General features: G+C 48.4%; 1 protein-coding gene across 2 annotated transcripts in view; it reads left to right on the forward strand.

Moving 5' to 3' along the window:
• LOC140203823 (mitogen-activated protein kinase kinase kinase kinase 5-like) overlaps window positions 1-19,082 on the forward strand; it is a 182,807-nt gene that overhangs the window by 87,813 nt on the left and 75,912 nt on the right. For both annotated transcript variants that reach the window (XM_072269917.1, XM_072269918.1), the window contains exons 8-9: window positions 6,344-6,416; window positions 7,997-8,128. In XM_072269917.1, the coding sequence (XP_072126018.1) occupies window positions 6,344-6,416; window positions 7,997-8,128 (205 nt within the window). The remainder of the gene's footprint in view (window positions 1-6,343; window positions 6,417-7,996; window positions 8,129-19,082) is intronic.

Consider the following 19,082-nt stretch of genomic DNA (forward strand, 5'->3'; position numbering starts at 1 on the left):
TACACCATTTCCACTTACGAAGGGTTTCATAGGAACGCCCTACCTTAGCGGAGGAAATACGGGACAGGAGTGGTCCTGTTTGGGACAATCCAATTTAGCCCAATATACGGGATGTCCCGGCATATACGGGACAGTTGACGACCCTACCACCAGTAATCGTAGTAGGTGGATCTCAGAGTTGAAGGAGGTCCCTCTAGAACAGGCCCTCATGAGGAGGACAATCTTACATGGGCACTTTGGTTGACGTGAGCCACGAAAATGATCCCGGGAATGAACAGGGTAAAGTGTGAAGTGCATTTGATGGCTCTGGGCCTGTACTCATTGGACTTAAGAAGAATGAGTGGGGATACCAGTGAAACCTATCAGATATTGAAAGACTTTCATAGAAGTGGAACGTGGAGTGGATGTTTTCTGTAGTGGGAGAGCCCAGGACAAGAGAGCACAGCTTCAGAATGGAAGGACGTCCCTTTAGAACAGAGATGAGGAGAAATTTCTTTAGCCAGAGGGTGGCGAAGCTATGGAATACATTGCTGTAGACGGTCATGGAGGCCAAGTCATTGGGTATACTGAGTTTAAAGCGGAGGTTGGTAGGTTCTTGATTAGTCAGGGTATTAGATTATGAGGACACACAGTCCTCTTTTATTGTCATTTAGTAATGCATGCATTAAGAAATGATACAATATTTCTCCGGTGTGATATCACAGAAACACAGGACAGACCAAGACTGAAAAACTAACAAAAACCACATAATTATAACATATAGTTACGACAGTGCAAGCAATACCGTAACTTGATGAAGAACAGGCCATGGGCACAGTAAAAAAGTTCAAAGTCTCTCGAAAATCCCACATCTCACACAGACGGGAGAAGGAAGAAAAAACTCTCCCTGCCATGCCCGACCACAGTCCGACTCTGAGTCATCCGAAAACTTCAAGCTCTGATCAGCCCTCCAACACTGAGTACCGAGCGCCATCTCTATCCGAACGCTTCAACCTCAGCCTCGGTCGCCAGCAGCAGGCGAAGCCGGGGATTTTGGGGCCTTCCCTCCGGAGATTCTCGATCGCACTGTAACAACGGCAGTGAACTGGGCATTTCAGAAGTTTCTCCAGATGTTCCTCTGCTTCTCACGTCTGTCTCCATCAAATCAGAATTGTGCACGGCATCCTACTTACAAATACGATGTATCATTTCACCGGAGAGCTGCGCGCGCTGCCATCTTCTCCTCCCGCCTTTCAAAGGTTATGAGGAGAAGGCAGGAGAATGGGGTTGAGAAGGATACTAAATCAGCCATGTTGGAATGGTGGAGCAGAGGCAACGGGCAGAATGGGATAATCGTGCTCCTATGTTGTGTGGTTTGATAGTCTTTGACTTGCTGCTGACACCGTGGTATCTCTATGGCTGGTCCATTGGGGTTTCTGCTCACTGGAGACCCTAAAATATTGTCCCGTCAATGGTAATGGCTCTTGCTTGCTGGAGGCGCTCGTAAACGTCGGACATTCTGCAGGTGCAAGAAATCCAAACCAACAGACACAAAATGCTGGAGGAACTCAGCAGGCCAGGCAGCGTCTATGGAAAAGAGTAATCAGTCGACGTTTCGGGCCAAGACCCTTCTTCAGGACTGAGAGAGAAGCGGGGAGGTGGCTAAATAAACAGGTGTGGGGAGGGGAAGGAGGCTGGCTGGAAGGTGATAGGTGAAGCCAGCTGGGTGGGAAAGGTCAAGGGTTGGAGTAGAAAGAATCTGATAGGAGAGGAGAGTGGACCATGGGAGAAAGGGAAGAAGGAGGGGACCCAGGGTGAAGTAATTGGTAGGTGAGAAGAGGTGAAAGTTCAGAATGGGGAATAGAGGAAGGAGACATTGATAAGGAAAAATTGATATTCATGCCATCAGGTTGGAGGGCACTCAGATGGAATATAAGATGTTGCTCCTCCACCCCGATGGTGGCCTCATCTTGACACAAAAGGAGTCCATGGACCACCATGTCAGAATGGGAATCTGAATTAAAATGTTCGGCCACCGGGAAGTCCTGCCTGTGGCAAATGGCGCGGAGGTGCTCGCCGAAGCGGCTCCCCAGTTCACGATGTAGGGGAGCCCGCGTCAGGAGCACTGGACACAGTGGACGACCCCAGCAGATTCACAGGCTAGGTGCTCGCTCACTTTGCTGAAGGAGAAGTTCATTTCCTGGCGGCTTAGCAGGGTCAATGCTGCCCTGAGACTTATCAGCCTTTGACTGAGCGTGGTCCTGGGGACTGAGTATCCCACAGTGGCCCCAGTGGCAGCTCCTCACCCCAGGTGGGGCTGATGGTCGATCGTGCCATGCAGCAAGAGGGACATGCTGATGTTGCTATGAGGAAGTGACCCAATCCCCATCAAAGTTCAAAGTTCAAAGTACCTTTATTCTCAAAGTATGTACAAATCACATAACCTTGAGATTCGTCTGCTTACAGGTAGCCGCGTCGCAAGAAATCCGAAAGAACCCGTTAAAAAAAAAGACCAAAAAGAAACCATCTAATGTGCAGAGAACAAAAGCACATACGTATCATGGAAACAATAAAAGCAAGCAACAGCCTTCAGAATGAACGTGAGTCTGTGGACACAAAGCCCGGAGTAGGCCCGCAGCCTCAGCCTCCGTTCACCACACAGCAGAGCAAAGTGTTGTGAAGCCTGGAGCAGACCCACAGCCTCCATTCACCACACAGCAGAGCAAAGTGTTGTGAAGCCTGGAGCAGACCACAGCCTCCATTCACCACACAGCAGAGCAAAGTGTTGTGAAGCCTGGAGCAGGCCCACAGCCTCCATTCACCACACAGCAGAGCAAAGTGTTGTGAAGCCTGGAGCAGGCCACAGCCTCCGTTCACCACACAGCAGAGCAAAGCGTCATGAAGCCTGGAGCAGGCCACAGCCTCAGCCTCCATTCACTACACAGCTGAGCAAAGTGACATGAAGCCTGGAGCAGGCCACAGTCTCAGCCTCCGTTCACCACACAGCCGAGCAAAGTGTCATGAAGCCTGGAGCGGGCCACAGCCTCAGTTCATCACACAGTGGGGCAAATCATAAGGAAACTTACAGACACGAAGCCCAGATCTGCTGGAGCAGGCCCACAGCCTCCATTCACCACACAGTAGAGCAAAGTATTGTGAAGCCTGGAGCAGGCCACAGCCTCAGCCTCCGTTCACCACACAGCCGAGCAAAGTGTCATGAAGCCTGGAGCGGGCCACAGCCCACAGCAGGGAAAATCGTGGCGAAGCCCGGATCTGCTGAAGCAGGCCCACAGCCACAGGCTCAGCGGCGCAGAGAGCAGGATGAACGTGGCGGAGCAGTGAGCAGAACCGGACCGACCCTCACCTCCGGTCCCCACACCCTGCACCCTCTCAGCACTGTCCCAGGGCCCCTGCGTACGTGTGCTCGGTTGGGGGAGGGGCAGTGGAATTCCCTGTTTCCCTCCCCATCTCAACCTTGCCTTGTGCTGAAACTCGTGTTGCCACTGCTTTGGGATCTTGCTGTGTACACGGACTGCTCGGGAGCGCGGTGGTTAGCTAGCGCTATCACTTTACAGCCTGGCGATCACCGATCGGGGGTTCGAATCCCGCGCGGTCTGTAAGGATTTTGTACATTCTGTCCATGACCGCCTGGGATTTCTCTGGCTTCCTCCCCCATTCCAAGGACATTGGGCTAGAATCAGTGAGTTGCGGGCATTCCATGTGAGCACTGGTCGAAGGCTGCCCCCAGCTCAATCCTCACTGATTCGATTTGACGCAGGGGCACATCTCACGGTGTGTTTCAATGTACATTTGACAAATGCAGTTCATCTTTTAAAGGGACTTGGGAGTCCTTGTGTGGGATTCCCCAACGGTTAACCTGCAGGTTGAGCCTGTGGTGGGGAAGGCAAATGCAATGTTAGCATTCATTTCAAGAAGACTAGACTTTAAAAGTAAAGGTGCAGTGTTGAGACTTTATAAAGCACTGGTGAGGCCTCCCTTGGAGTATTGTGAGCAGTTTTGGGCCCCTTATCTTAGAAAGGATGTGCTGGATTGAGTTCAAAGGAGGTTCATGAAAATGATTCCGGGTTTGAATGGCTTGTCATATGAAGAGTGTTTGATAACTCTGGGCCTGTATTCACTGGGATTCAGAAGAATGAGAGGTGACCTCATTGAAACCTATCGAATGGTGAAAGGCCTCGATAGAGTGGATGTGGAGAGGGTGTTTATTATAGTGGGGGAGTCTAAGACCAGAGGACACCGCCTCAGAATAGAGGGGCGTCCTTTTAAAATGGAAATGAGGAAGTATTTCTCCCTGGAGCAGGCGTATCTGTGGAGTTTGTTGTCACAGGCAGCTGTGGAGGCCAAGTCTTTATGTATATCTAAAGCAGAGGTTGACAGATTCTTGATTGGTCAGGACATGAAGGGATACGGGGGAGAAGGCAGGAGGTTGGGGCTGAAAGGGAAAATGGATCAGCCATGATGAAATGGTGGAGATGACTCGGTCAAGCAAATGGCCTAATTCTGCTCCTATTTCTTATGGTCTTATAAAATTTTTAACCTTTAAAGAGCTGCTGTGTCCTACACTGCCATTGCATAAACACTTCACCAGATTTGGAATGACCTGGGATTCTAAAAGGCGCTATAAAAGTGCAACTTGCTGTTGCTGTAAGTCAGGGGTCCCCCACCTTTTTTGCACCGCGGACCGGTTTAATATTGACAATATTCTTGCGGACCGGCTAACGAGGGGGGGGGAGGGGGAGCGAGGGCGGGGTTCTTCAAGTTCCAACAGTGGGCGTGACAGGGAATGAGGAAAGGTGCAGCTGACTCATATCATTTCATATCGCCAAATCATATTGTCTCCTCGCAGCCCGGTGGCACATCTTTGCAGCCTGGTGCCAGTCCGCGGCCCAGTGGTTGGGGACCACTGCCATAAGTGAAACTGGAGGGAGAGAGTCCATGTCTTTGCCTGTAGCCTCATCACTGTGTTTAAGAAGGGAAGAAGGTGTTAGAGTTGCTACTGTATTGGCCTATATTACACTCTACTGTAGACTGGTCATTCTTGTCAAATGGAAGCCTGGTTGCTAGAGGAGAGGCCAGATTGGGTATGGGTCGTGAAGCCTTGGCTGGGGTGTGAGTATAAGGTCCAGGCTGGATGTAAGTGTAGGGCCCAAATTGGGTGTGAGAGCAAGGCCCAGGCTGGGGTGTGAATGTTCAGAGAAATGTATACCATATACATCCTGAAATGCTTTTTCTTTGCAAACATCCATGAAAACAGAGGAGTGCCCCAAAGAATGAATGACAGTTAAATGTTAGAACCCCAAAGCACCCCCCCACGTGTAAGCAGCAGCAAAGCGATGATTCCCCCTCCCCCACCAGCAAAAAAAAAGCATCTGCACCCCCTGACCCCCACTGAGCACTCAAGCATGCAGCAAAGCATCAATAAAGACACAGACTCGCAGTACCCCAAAGACTACTCGTTCACCCAGTAATTCGACATACCACAGACTCTCTCTCTCCCTAATAAGGGAAAAAGGGGTGCCTCTGTTTCACAGCGAAGGGGGGAAATAACAAAACAACTCGCTGATTTATGATTTTAAAGTCTGATGCGTTGCTCTTTCCAAGCTCTGTGCCCAAAGAACTCGGGTCTCTGGGCACACAGCCAGCAGCCAGCTTGCTGCTTTCGATCTTCCGTGTACTCCCATGACACACCAGATTCCTGCGGAGGCACCGATCTTGAGTCTGCCCTGTTCCAGAGCCACAAAATCCCAGAACCCTGAAGGCGCATCAGTCTTCTAGGCCACATCCTTGGTATATCAAATAACAACCAGTCGTGAGACCCCAAGAGCGGTTCCCATTCCTGCAAAGAACCAAAGTCAGCGTGTAACTCCAGGTCAGGGTCTTCAAAAGAACCTCGAAAGGGAAAAATAGAGATATTAAATATAGAAATAGAGCTGTTTCCGAAGATGAAAGCAAAGGAGTTGCCATTAGGTGCCATCATCTCCTGAGCCCTACCCCTTTCTTGAATGTTAGGCCCTGGCTGGGGTGTGAACGTAAGGTCCAGGCTGGGGTGTGAATGTAAGGCCCAGGCTGGGGTGTGAATGTAAGGCCCAGGCTGGGGCGTGAATGTAAAACTCAGGCTGGGTGTGAGTGGGAAGGGCTGGCCACAATAGATGGAATCATTGATTTACACTCAAAATTTAAAGTCTACATTGTGTTGTTACATTAAGGTCTGCAGAGAGACAGGGGAGAGTCAGGGATGGGGGCTGTAACTGTTGGTAGAGTCCCTGGTTAAATTGGAGACACCACAAAGAGGTCAGTGACATTCCCTATCAATAACATGCTTTTCTCTTTCTCTGCTTTCCAGCTGATTTTGGAATTTCGGCGCAAATTACTGCCACGTTTGCCCGAAGAATGTCTTTCATCGGAACACCGTACTGGTACGAATGGGACCTGAACTTTGAGAGGCCGTGGGTGGCTTGGTGATTTCGTAGAATGGCAGGTGGAGAGGGGTTCTGAGGGAGAGAACTTTTTTTTAAACTTTAGAATACGAATTAAGTTAATGTAGGAATTATTGGAGTTTTGTCTGGGGCAACTTTTTCTCACAGTTTGAGTTATCGCCTCAACAACCCCGTAAAGAGAGGTTGACAAGTCCCCCCCTGCCCGCCCCACTGAAATACACCACATAGGAAATCAGGACTGATCAGACAACATAGGTGTCCAGACGAAGCAATAATCCCCAAAGGCAACAACTACAACACAGGACATTGAAAATGCCGTGCTATTTAACTGATCCCAAATTGAATAAAAATGACAAATACAAAGAGAGTTTAACAATGCCCATGATCCCAAATGAGGCGAAAAACTGGAGCAAGTCCAAAGACAAACAATTTGTCATAAAAGGTAAACAATCCAACGAACACTGCATACACGAAGTGACACCAAGAAAATACAATTCACATACTAAATCTTGACGAACTGAAATTACTCACAATACACAGACGAATCCGGCCTGAGTTTCACTGGAGAAGAAACCACAACAGCCCCACAGAGAGAGGTTGACGTGCTCCCCACCGAAATACACCCTGGAGCAGGTAGCAATTCAGGACCAGTCAGACAACATAGGTGTCCACACGAAGCAATAATTCCCAAAGACAACAACGAGATAGAAGCTGTGTGGTGAAAAATGCATAACTGCGCCTCTTTCACCTCAGATGGTTGAAGAAGTTTGCCATGATTCCCCAGATCCTAAGAACTTTCTACAGGGGCACAATTGAGAGCATCCTGACTGGCTGCATCACTGCCTGGTATGGGAACTGTACTTCCCTCAATCACAGGACTCAGCAGAGAGTGATGCGGACAGCCCAGCGCATCTGTAGATGTGAACTTCCCACTATTCGGGACATTTACAGAGACAGGTGCATAAAAAGGGCCTGAAGGATCATTGGGGACCCGAGTCACCCCAACCACAAACTGTTCCAGCTGCTACCATCTGGGAAACGGTACCGCAGCATAAAAGCCAGGACCAACAGGCTCCGGGACAGCTTCTTCCACCAGGCCATCAGACTGATTAATTCATGCTGACACAATTGTATTTTAAGCTATATTGACTGTCCTGGTGTATATCTTACTGTACATACTATTTATTACAAATTACCATAAATTGCACATTCAGACAGAGACATAATGTGAAGATTTTTACTCCTCATGGATGTGAAGGATGTAAGTAATAAAGTCAATTCAATTCAAGACATTGAAAATGCCGTGCTAATTAAATGATCCCAAATTGAATAAAAGTGATAATTACAAAGAGTTTAACAATCCCCATGATCACAAATGAGACTCTTGCAACACAATGTGAAAACCCAGAGCCAGCCCAAAGACAAACAATTAGACATAAAACAATGCATACCCACAAGGTGACGCCGAGAAAATACTAACTGAATAAAAATCCCTCTTTTATAATGAAGATCCCTTGTTGTGACACCAATAACCATTCCTTTCTGGACTCTCCCCACAGGATGGCACCGGAGGTTGCTGCCGTGGAGATCAAAGGGGGCTACAACGAGCTCTGTGACATCTGGGCAGTTGGCATCACGGCCATAGAGCTGGCTGAGCTCCAGCCGCCCATGTTCGACGTTCATCCTCTGAGGTGGGTGCCTTACCTGCTGCGCGAGAGTGCACAGATGGAAAGTTTTGCAGAATGATTGGCCCACTAGCCTCCTCTGTACCTGCCAAAGGCTTGTGGTTCGGGTCCTGACAGACCAAAGTTTCTCTCCACCCTCTGTAGGGCTGATGGCACCAGGGCAAAAATAGAGGGACGTCCATGTAGAACGGGGATGAGGAGGACTTTTCTTAGCCAGAGGGTGGTGAATCTCCGGAATTTGTTGCCACAGGCGGCTGTGAAGGCCCAAGTCATTGGGTTTATTTAAGGCAGAGGTTGATAGACTCTTGGTTAGTCAGGGTATGAAGGGTTACAGGGAGAAGGCGGAAGATTGGACCTGAAGGGGAAATGGATCAGCCATGATGAAAAGGCAGAGCAGGGTCAATGGGTCAAATGGCCTAATTCTGCTCTTATCTCTTCTGGTTGTATGGTCTAAAAATTGCAGGAGGTCCTTGATCTGCTGGGTATATGAGCTGAGGCATGGCAAACAGTGTTCAGTTTGATTAAGTATGAGGTGTTGCACTTTGGGAAATCAGAGCAGGGTAGGACTTTCACTCCGCATGATAGGGCCCTGGGGCCTGTTGCAGAGCAGAGCGACCTAGAAGTATTGTACTGTGCGAAAGTCTTAGGCACACATATAAAGTGAGGGTGCCTAAAACATCCGCTCAGTACTGTACTTGCCATCATGGAGCAGAAAGCGAGGTTGTAAATCTGGTGAGAGCAAAGGATGTTGGCTGTGGCGAGGGTGCAGGGATGTGGGACAAGTGGCAGAGAAGGAGTGCCAAGGGCGGGGGGGGGTGGCACAGGTGCAGACGCACCGAGCCCTGAGACACTGGGCAAGGTCATTTGATTCCAAACAGTTGCTTTATTGATCGTTACAGAATGTCTCTCTGGTGCTCCCCGCTCCCTTCCTCTCTTCCCACTCTCGGTCCACAAAAGAGACCCGTATCCGAATCAGGTTTATCATCACGCACATACGCCATGAAATTTGATTTTTTTGTAGCAGCAGTACCGTGCAATACAGAAAATTACCATAGTACTGTGCAAAAGTCTTAGGCACCCTAGCTATATAATGTGCCTGAGAGTTTTGCATGTTATTGTACATGGCCCCCTGAAAGTTTTATCACAGGTAGTCTGGGTAGTGAAGGTGTTTGGCGTGCTGGCCTTCATTCGGCAGGGCATTGGGACATCATGTCTCCACTATTTCGTACTTTTACATGGAGAGCTGCCACAAGAAAGTTATTTTCTGACTGCCCGTTACGCCACTGGTATTGAGGGCAGCAATGAAGGTCCTCCATCTCGGTCAGTCCTTGGCCATCTCCTCTATTGTGCCTCAGCTGTGGTTCAGGGTCCTCATTTCTGCGTCTACGGTATGGCACCAGCTCGTGTTTGGTCTCGCACGATTCCCCCGTCCTGCAGGGGTCCGGGGAAGAGCTGTCCCGATGGAGTCGGCCTCTCATCTCATCACGCGCCCTGTCCATCTCCAGCGTTTCCTCACGACAACTGTGGCCGTGTCCTCTTGGCGGCACAGAAGAAGTTGGGCGCGGTTGGAGATCTTTCTCGGCCAAAAGGTGCAGAGGTGCGTGGTGTGGAGCGACAACGGCTCGGCAAGATCACTCTCTGTCATGTGCCAGCATCCTGACCCGTGCAGGGGTGCGGACAGAACACAGCTTCACCTTAGTGTGGTCGCTGCCGCGAGAGAGCGGCGTCCATTATCCAAGAACCCTGGCGCCCAGGTCAAACCCTCTTCTTCACGACCAACATTAGTCACAAGGTGGGGAAGCCCCAGGTCCCACAGCACCACGTACCCTACAGGCTTCTGAACAGGCACTGACCACACCTCTAAACTGATCCCACAACCTACAGACACACTTCCAAGGACTCTTTAAAGGCATCCGTTAGTCTTGTGAGACCATGGATCTGCGCCTGGAAAGCCTTCACTCTCCAGGGCGCAGACCTGGGCAAGGTTGTATGGAAGACCGGCAGTTGCCCATGCTGCAAGTCTCCCCTCTCCACGACACCAATGTTGTCTAAGGGAAGGGCATTAGGACCCATACAGCTTGGCACCAGTGTCGTCGCAGAGCAATATGTGATTAAGTACCTTGCTCAAGGACACAACACGTTCCCTCGGCTGGGGCTCGAACTCACGACCTTCAGGTCGCCAGTCCAATGCCTTAACCACTTGGCCACGTGCCCACGCTAAGGACTCTTTAGAACTCAAGTTCTCAGTATTATGTTTTATTTGCACAGTTGGTCGACTGACAGATTTTGTCTGTTTATGTATTGGTTTTCATAAATTCTACTGTGCTTTTTTTTCACCCGGTGAATGCCCGCAAGAAAATGAACCTCAAGTTAGTATGTGGGAGCATCCATGTACCATATAGTAAATTTACTTTGCACTTTGAACTTCAAAGTTTAAAGTAAGTTTATTATCGAAGTGCTCCCTATGCAATCCTGTGATTCATCTTCTTGCAGGCAGCCGCAAAACAAACACAACTGAATTCACAAAAATCCCCACACCACAAAGACGGTCAAAAAGAAAGAACAAGTTGCACAGACAACTTTTTTGAAAAAAAAGCAAATAAACCATCCACAGAACTCGAACCGTAGAGTCCCCAAAAGTACGTCCACAGCCCCATCGTCTGTTCAGCAACTCGATTTGAGCAGGTCAGGAGCCTGATGGCTGCAGGCCGCAGCCACAGAGACACGTTCAGCATCAGCATCAGGTTTAATATCAGTGACGTATGTCATGACATTTGTTGGAGTTCAGCACTGAGGCGATGGCCGCGGGCCGCAGCTGCTGAGTCAGTTCAGCACAGAGGCAAATACGTGCCCCTGGAGTTGTGATCCCAGCACCGGCTCGTCCCCCGCCCTCACCCTCGGTGCGTAAATCGGCCGAACGTTGGTCTGTTATCCGCCCTCGGGCCTGCGCTCCGTTGCTTCGATCCGGCCCGAAGATTCCGCCACATTCTCAAGAGAGTCCAGCTGGCCAAACACTTCAGGAATATTTGTGTTGTGAAGACGTTTGTGAGTATAGTCATAGTCATACTTTATTGATCCCGAGGGAAATTGGTTTTCGTTACACCATAAATAATTAAATAGTAATAAAACCATAATTAAATAATAATATGTAAATTATGGCAGGAAATAAGTCCAGGACCAGCCTATTGGCTCAGGGTGTCTGACCCTCCAAGGGAGGAGTTGTAAAGTTTGATGGCCACAGGCAGGAATGACTTCCTATGACGCTCAGTGTTGCATCTCGGTGGAACGAGTCTCTGGCTGAATATGCTCCTGCATGATGTTCAGCTTTGGTTGCCCTGTTGTAGCAAAGACGTCATTAAGATGGAAAGAGTGCAGAGAAGATCTGTGAGAATGTTCCCAGGATCTGAGGGGCTGAGTTATTGGGAGAGGTTGGACAGTCTGGCATTTTACTCCTTTCAACATAGGAGACTGAGGTGACCTTGTAGGGGTGTATAAAATCGAGAGGGACAAAGTTAAGGTGGATGCATCCAGCCTTTCTCCCCAGGGAAAAAGGGAACCAAGAAGGAGTAGGTATAGGTTTAAGGTGAGAGGGGAAAGATTTAAAAGGGACATCGGGGGCAACCTCTTCACTCAGAGGTTGGTTCAAGGTTCAAGGTACATTTATTATCAAAGTACACATGCAGTACACAACCCTGAGATTTGTCTTCTCCAGACAGCCACGAAACAAAACTTTGATAATAACTGTACGCTAAACTTTGAAGTTCAAAGTAAAAAGTAAATTTATTATCAAAGTACAAAGGTGCTACCATATACTACCTAGAAATTCATTTTCTTGAGGGCAGTCACCCGGAAAAAAGAAATACAATAGAATTTAAGAAAAACAATACGTAAACAGACAACATCATGCCCTCCCCCGCCTCCCCCACTCATGTGCGAAAAACTAGTTGTGCAGACGGCAACAAGAATATCAAACCCCAACCTGGGTCCTCGTGCAAAAAGAAACAAACAAATCGCGCAGGCCGCAAGAGGATTATAAAACCCCAACACCCCCCGTGCATATGGAGCAGGCTGTCATCGGTCCCGGTACAAGGTGGTGCTGGGGAAACTCAGTGACTACTTGCTGGTGGCCGATGAAACAAAGAAAACAACTGAGTACTTTGTTAGTAATACTATTTCTGGCAAACAATCATTGCAAACACTCGCCTGTAACGTCGCTTTGGACTTGGAGGCAATTTGAAGCAGCAGGCCCAAGGCGAGGCAAGGCAGTGGGCCTGACACCCTGGATGAGGAAAGACCTGAGGTTCGATTGATTTTACGCCAAATTGGAAAGGTCGGGTACAATCCACTGAGATGCGACACAGAGCGTCATAGGAAGTCATTCCTGCCTGTGGCCATCAAACTTTACAACTCCTCCCTTGGAGGGTCAGACACCCTGAGCCAATAGGCAGGTCCTGGACTTATTTCCTGGCATAATTTACATATTACTATTTAATTATTTATGGCTTTATTACTATTTAAGTATTTATGGTGCAACTGTAACAAAAACCAATTTCCCCCGGGATCAATAAAGTATGATTATGAGTATGACTAAATCGAGGCAGTGGGGTTCCAGGCCCCAGAGCCTCTCAAAGCAACTGAACCCGATGTCTGGATGACGATTTCAGCGCCGGGCCAGAGCGAAAAGGTCAGGGTGTCAGGGCCTGAGGCCAGGGACAGGCCGATTCAGCTCGCTGCTCGGCTCTGCGCTGAACTGAGGCTGTGGCTTTGTGTCTGTGGACGGACTCTCTTCCGCAGACCTCAGATCTGAACGCTATTTCCTTGCTTTTATTGTTTGCACAATTTGTTTCTTTTAGTCCCTCAGCGCATTGAGCGTTAGACGGTCTTTTTCCTACTGGGTTCTTTTGGGTTTCTTGCTTTGTGGCTGCCTGTAAGGAGGCAAATCTCAGGGTTGTATGATGTATGCGTACTTTGATAATAAATATATTTTGAACTTTGAGAAAGTGGTTGAGGCAGGTACATTAGCAACATTTTAAAGGTACGCAGACGGGTACATGGATAGGAAAGTTTCAGAAGGAAGTGGGTGAAGTGGGATCTGCATAGATGGGAATCTTGGTTAGTATAGTCCGGTGGGGCCGAGCAGCCTGTTTCCAAGCCTTATGACTCGATGAGACGGTGACCGCGCTGTCATGCGCTGCCTGTGTTGAAACATCTCCTGCCCACAGAGTGGGGAGGTGGGCTGTTCTGCATGTCAACCAGACAGGCACCAGTGGTGTTTCTTCAATCTGCGCTCGCCCACGCTCCTGGGGCTCACCAGGCATCCTGAGACCGTGGGATGCCCAGGAAGTGGTTGTCAGTTTCACAATGAGAAGCTCTGCATTCGATCGAACTAGCACTGGAAATTTAACTCCTTGTGCACTGAACTTGGGTCTCTAAGGCAGCACACACACACACACACACACGCACACACACACACAATGCTAGAGGAACTCAGCAGGTCACGTAGGGTCTATGGAAAAGAGTAGACAGTCGACGTTTTGGGCCGAGACCCTTCTTCAGGACTGAGGAGGAAGGGGGAAGATACCAGAATAAAAAGATGGGTGGGTGGGGAGAGGAAAGAGGTTAGCTGGAAGGTGGTAGGAGAAGCCAGGTGGGTGGGAAAGGTCAAGGGCTGGAGAAGAAAGAATCTGATAGAGCAGAGTGGAAAATAGGAGGAAGGGAAGGAGGAGGGGACCTAGGCCGAAGTAACAGGCAGATGAGAAGAAGGTAGAAGTGAGTCCATGATCAGATCAGCCATGATCTTATTGAATAGTGGAGCAGGCTCAATGGATCAGATGGCCAAATCCTGCTCCTGTTTATTATGTTCTTAAGTAAAAGGTCAGAGTGGGGGATAAAGAGGGGAGGGGGAGGCGAATTTTGTTCACCAGACAGAGAAATCAATATTTGTACCATCAGGTCGGAGGCTATCCAGACAGAATACAAGGTGTTGCCCCTCCACCCTGAGGGCGGCCTCACCGTGGCACAGGAGGAGGCCATGGATCAATACGTCAGAAGGGAATGGGAATGGGAATTAAAATATTTGGCCCTCGGGAAGTCCCGCTTGTGGCGGATGGCACAGATCTGCTTGATGAAGCGGTTCCCCCTCAATTCACAACGGGTCTCGCCAACGTGGCGGAGGCCACGTCGGGAGCAGCGGTCGCGGTAGAGGACCCCGGCGGGTTCGCAGGCCAAGTGTTCTCTAAAGGCCTGCTTTCCGTGATCTGTAGATTTCCCTCGAGCCCCTTGGCGAACAAAATGTCTTCACCAGTGTAATTCAGGTAGTGAGGTAACTGATCGGTGAAAAGCAAGCTCCCACAATGACCAGATAATGGTGCAGAATTATAGGTTAAATGGCCTCCATCTGTGTCATTGGGTCAAACGACCATAAGACTTAGGAGCAGAATTAGGCCATTCAGCCTATCGAGTCTGCTCTGCCACCTTGGCTAATTTATTTTCCCTCTCAACCCCATTCTCCTGCTTTCTCCCAGTAACCTTTGATACCCCATCTAATCAAGAACCTCATCTTTAAATATACCCAATGACTTTTCCTCCATAGCTATCCGTGGCAGTGAATACCACGGATTCACCATCCTCTGGAGAAAGAAACTCTTCCTCACGTCTGTTCTAAAGGGACACATTACTATTCTGAGGCTGTGCCCTCTGGTCCTAGGCCCTCCCACTACAGGAAGCATCCTCTCTATCCAGGTCCTTCAATATTTGATCAGTTTCAACAAGATCCCCCTCATTCTTCTGAACTCTAGTGAGTACAGGCCCAGAGCCATCAAATGCTCCTCACACTTTAACCCTTTCAATCCTGGGATTGTTCTCATGGCCCTTTGGCCCAACTGGCTCATGTTCACCTAGTCCTATTTGCCTGTATTTAGCCCAAACCCCTCTAAACCAGGGGTTCTCGACCTTATCCGACGGGTTCCCGGTCAGGTAGGCGATTCTGTGGACGCAGTCCAGAGACCCGGATGGTAGTTTGCCTCCCTGGTGCCAGGGTCCGGGATATTTCTGATCGTGTCCAAGATATCCTGAAGTGGGAGGGTGAGGAGCCAGAGGTCGTGGTACATATAGGTACCAATGCCATAGGTAGGAAAAGGGATGAGGTCCTGAAAGGAGAATATAGGGAGCTAGGAAGGGAGTTGAGAAAAAGGACCGCAAAGGTAGTAATCTCGGGATTACTGCCTGTGCCACGCGACAGTGAGAGTAGGAATGCGATGAGGTGGAGGATAAATGTGTGGCTGAGGGATTGGAGCAGGGGGCAGGGATTCAAGTTTTTGGATCATTGGGACCTCTTTTGGCGCAGGCGTGACCTGTACAAAAAGGACGGGTTACACTTGAATCCTAGGGGGACCAATATCCTGGCAGGGAGATTAGCGGGGGCTACTGAGGTGACTTTAAACTAGAATGGTTGGGGGGTGGGAATCAAATTAAAGAGGCTAGGCGTGAGGAGGTTAGTTCACAACAGGGGGATGGGAACCAGTGCAGAGAGACAGAGGGGTGTAAAGTGAGGGTAGAAGCAAAAAGTACTAAGGAGAAAAGTAAAAGTGGCAGGCCGACAAATCCAGGGCAAGCATTAAAAAGGGCCACTTTTCAGCATAATTGTATAAGGGCTAAGAGAGTTGTAAAAGAGTGCCTGAAGGCTTTGTGTGTCAATGCAAGGAGCATTCGTAATAAGGTGGATGAATTGAAAGTGCAGATTGTTATTAATGATTATGATATAGTTGCGATCACAGAGACATGGCTTCAGGGTGACCAGGGATGGGAGCTCAACGTTCAGGGATATTCAATATTCAGGAGGGATAGACATGAAGGAAGGGGAGGTGGGGTGGCGTTGCTGGTTAAAGAAGAGATTAACGCAATAGAAAGGAAGGACATAAGCCGGGAAGATGTGGAATCGATATGGGTAGAGCTGCGTAACACTAAGGGGCAGAAGACGCTGGTGGGAGTTGTGTACAGGCCACCTAACAGTAGTAGTGAGGTCGGAGATGGTATTAAACAGGAAATTAGAAATGTGTGCAATAAAGGAACAGCAGTTATAATGGGTGACTTCAATCTACGTGTAGATTGGGTGAACCAAATTGGTAAAGGTGCTGAGGAAGAGGATTTCTTGGAATGTATGCGGGATGGTTTTTTGAACCAACACGTCGAGGAACCAACTAGAGAGCAGGCTATTCTGGACTGGGTTTTGAGCAATGAGGAAGGGTTAATTAGCAATCTTGTCGTGAGAGGCCCCTTGGGTAAGAGTGACCATAATATGGTGGAATTCTTCATTGAGATGAAGAGTGACATAGTTAATTCAGAAACAAAGGTTCTGAACTTAAAGAGGGGTAACTTTGAAGGTATGAGACGTGAATTAGCTAAGATAGACTGGCAAATGACACTTAAAGGATTGACGGTGGATATGCAATGGCAAGCATTTAAAGGTTGCATGGATGAACTACAACAATTGTTCATCCCAGTTTGGCAAAAGAATAAATCAAGGAAGGTAGTGCACCCGTGGCTGACAAGAGAAATTAGGGATAGTATCAATTCCAAAGAAGAAGCATACAAATTAGCCAGAGAAAGTGGCTCACCTGAGGACTGGGAGAAATTCAGAGTTTGGCAGAGGAGGACAAAGGGCTTAATTAGGAAGGGGAGAAAAGATTATGAGAGAAAACTGGCAGGGAACATAAAAACAGACTGTAAAAGCTTTTATAGATATGTAAAAAGGAAAAGACTGGTAAAGACAAATGTAGGTCCCCTGCAGACAGAAACAGGTGAATTGATTATGGGGAGCAAGGACATGGCAGACCAATTGAATAATTACTTTAGTTCTGTCTTCACTAAGGAGGACATAAATAATCTTCCAGAAATAGTAGGGGACAGAGGGTCCAGTGAGATGGAGGAACTGAGCGAAATACTTGTTAGTAGGGAAGTGGTGTTAGGTAAATTGAAGGGATTGAAGGCAGATAAATCCCCAGGGCCAGATGGTCTGCATCCTAGAGTGCTTAAGGAAGTAGCCCAAGAAATAGTGGGTGCATTAGTGATAATTTTTCAAAACTCGTTAGATTCTGGACTAGTTCCTGAGGATTGGAGGGTGGCTAATGTAACTCCACTTTTTAAAAAAGGAGGGAGAGAGAAACCGGGGAATTATAGACCGGTTAGCCTAACGTCGGTGGTGGGGAAACTGCTGGAGTCAGTTATCAAGGATGTGATAACAGCACATTTGGAAAGCGGTGAAATAATCGGACAAAGTCAGCATGGATTTGTGAAAGGAAAATCATGTCTGACGAATCTCATAGAATTTTTTGAGGATGTAACTAGTAGAGTGGATAGGGGAGAACCAGTGGATGTGGTATATTTGGATTTTCAAAAGGCTTTTGACAAGGTCCCACACAGGAGATTAGTGTGCAAACTTAAAGCACACGGTATTGGGGGTAAGGTATTGGTGTGGGTGGAGAATTGATTAGCAGACAGGAAGCAAAGAGTGGGAATAAACGGGACCTTTTCAGAATGGCAGGCGGTGACTAGTGGGGTACCGCAAGGCTCAGTGCTGGGACCCCAGTTGTTTACAATATATATTAATGACTTGGATGAGGGAATTAAATGCAGCATCTCCAAGTTTGCGGATGACACGAAGCTGGGTAGCAGTGTTAGCTGTGAGGAGGATGCTAAGAGGATGCAAGGTGACTTGGATAGGTTGGGTGAGTGGGCAAATTCATGGCAGATGCAACTTAATGTGGATAAATGTGAAGTTATCGACCTTGGTGGCAAAAATAGGAAAACAGATTATTATCTGAATGGTGGCCGATTAGGAAAAGGGGAGGTGCAACGAGACCTGGGTGTCATTATACACCAGTCATTGAAAGTGGGCATGCAGGTACAGCAGGCGGTGAAAAAGGCGAATGGTATGCTGGCATTTATAGCGAGAGGATTAGAGTACAGGAGCAGGGAGGTACAACTGCAGTTGTACAAGGCCTTGGTGAGACCACACCTGGAGTATTGTGTGCAGTTTTGGTCCCCTAATCTGAGGAAAGACATCCTTGCCATAGAGGGAGTACAAAGAAGGTTCACCAGATTGATTCCTGGGATGGCAGGACTTTCATATGAAGAAAGACTGGATGAACTGGGCTTGCACTTGTTGGAATTTAGAAGATTGAGGAGGGATCTGATTGAAACATATAAGATCCTAAAAGGATTGGACAGGCTAGATGCAGGAAGATTGTTCCCGATGTTGGGGAAGTCCAGAACGAGGGGCCGCAGTTTGAGGATAGAGGGGAAGCCTTTTAGGACCGAGATTAGGAAAAACTTCCTCACACAGAGAGTGGTGAATCTGTGGAATCCTCTGCCACAGGAAACAGTTGAGGCCAGTTCATTGGCTATATTTAAGAGGGAGTTAGATACGGCCCTTGTGGTTCTGAGTTGGATGATCAACCATGATCATAATAAATGGCGGTGCAGGCTCGAAGGGCTGAATGGCCTACTCCTGCACCTATTTTCTATGTTTCTATGTTTCTATGTTTTTTAATGCCGTTAACCAAGGAATCCGTGGGCCCTAGGTTGGAGGAACCCCTGCCTAAACCTTTTGTATTCATGTATCTGTCGAATTGTGTTTTCAATGTTATTTCACCTGCCTAAACCACTTCCTCTGTCAGCCTGTTCCGTGTACTCAACACCCTCAGCAGGAAGAAGCTGTCTCACAGGTCCCTTCCCTTTTAAATCTTCCTCCACTTCAGGTAAATCTGGTGCTTAACGCTTTCTTGTTCCCTTTCCCTGGGGGAGAAAATGACTGCGTGCATTCACCCTAATTCCCAAATGCTGCCGGATCACTGGTGGGATCGCCCTGTGCTCTGCTATTGGAGAGTGGAGACTGCCTTTTGATTGCTCCGCTACTGGAGAGGGAAGAGGCTGCTGCTCTGTCCGGAGAATATTACCCATG

This window comes from Mobula birostris, chromosome 10 (assembly GCF_030028105.1).
Source record: "Mobula birostris isolate sMobBir1 chromosome 10, sMobBir1.hap1, whole genome shotgun sequence".
NCBI lineage: Eukaryota > Metazoa > Chordata > Chondrichthyes > Myliobatiformes > Myliobatidae > Mobula > Mobula birostris.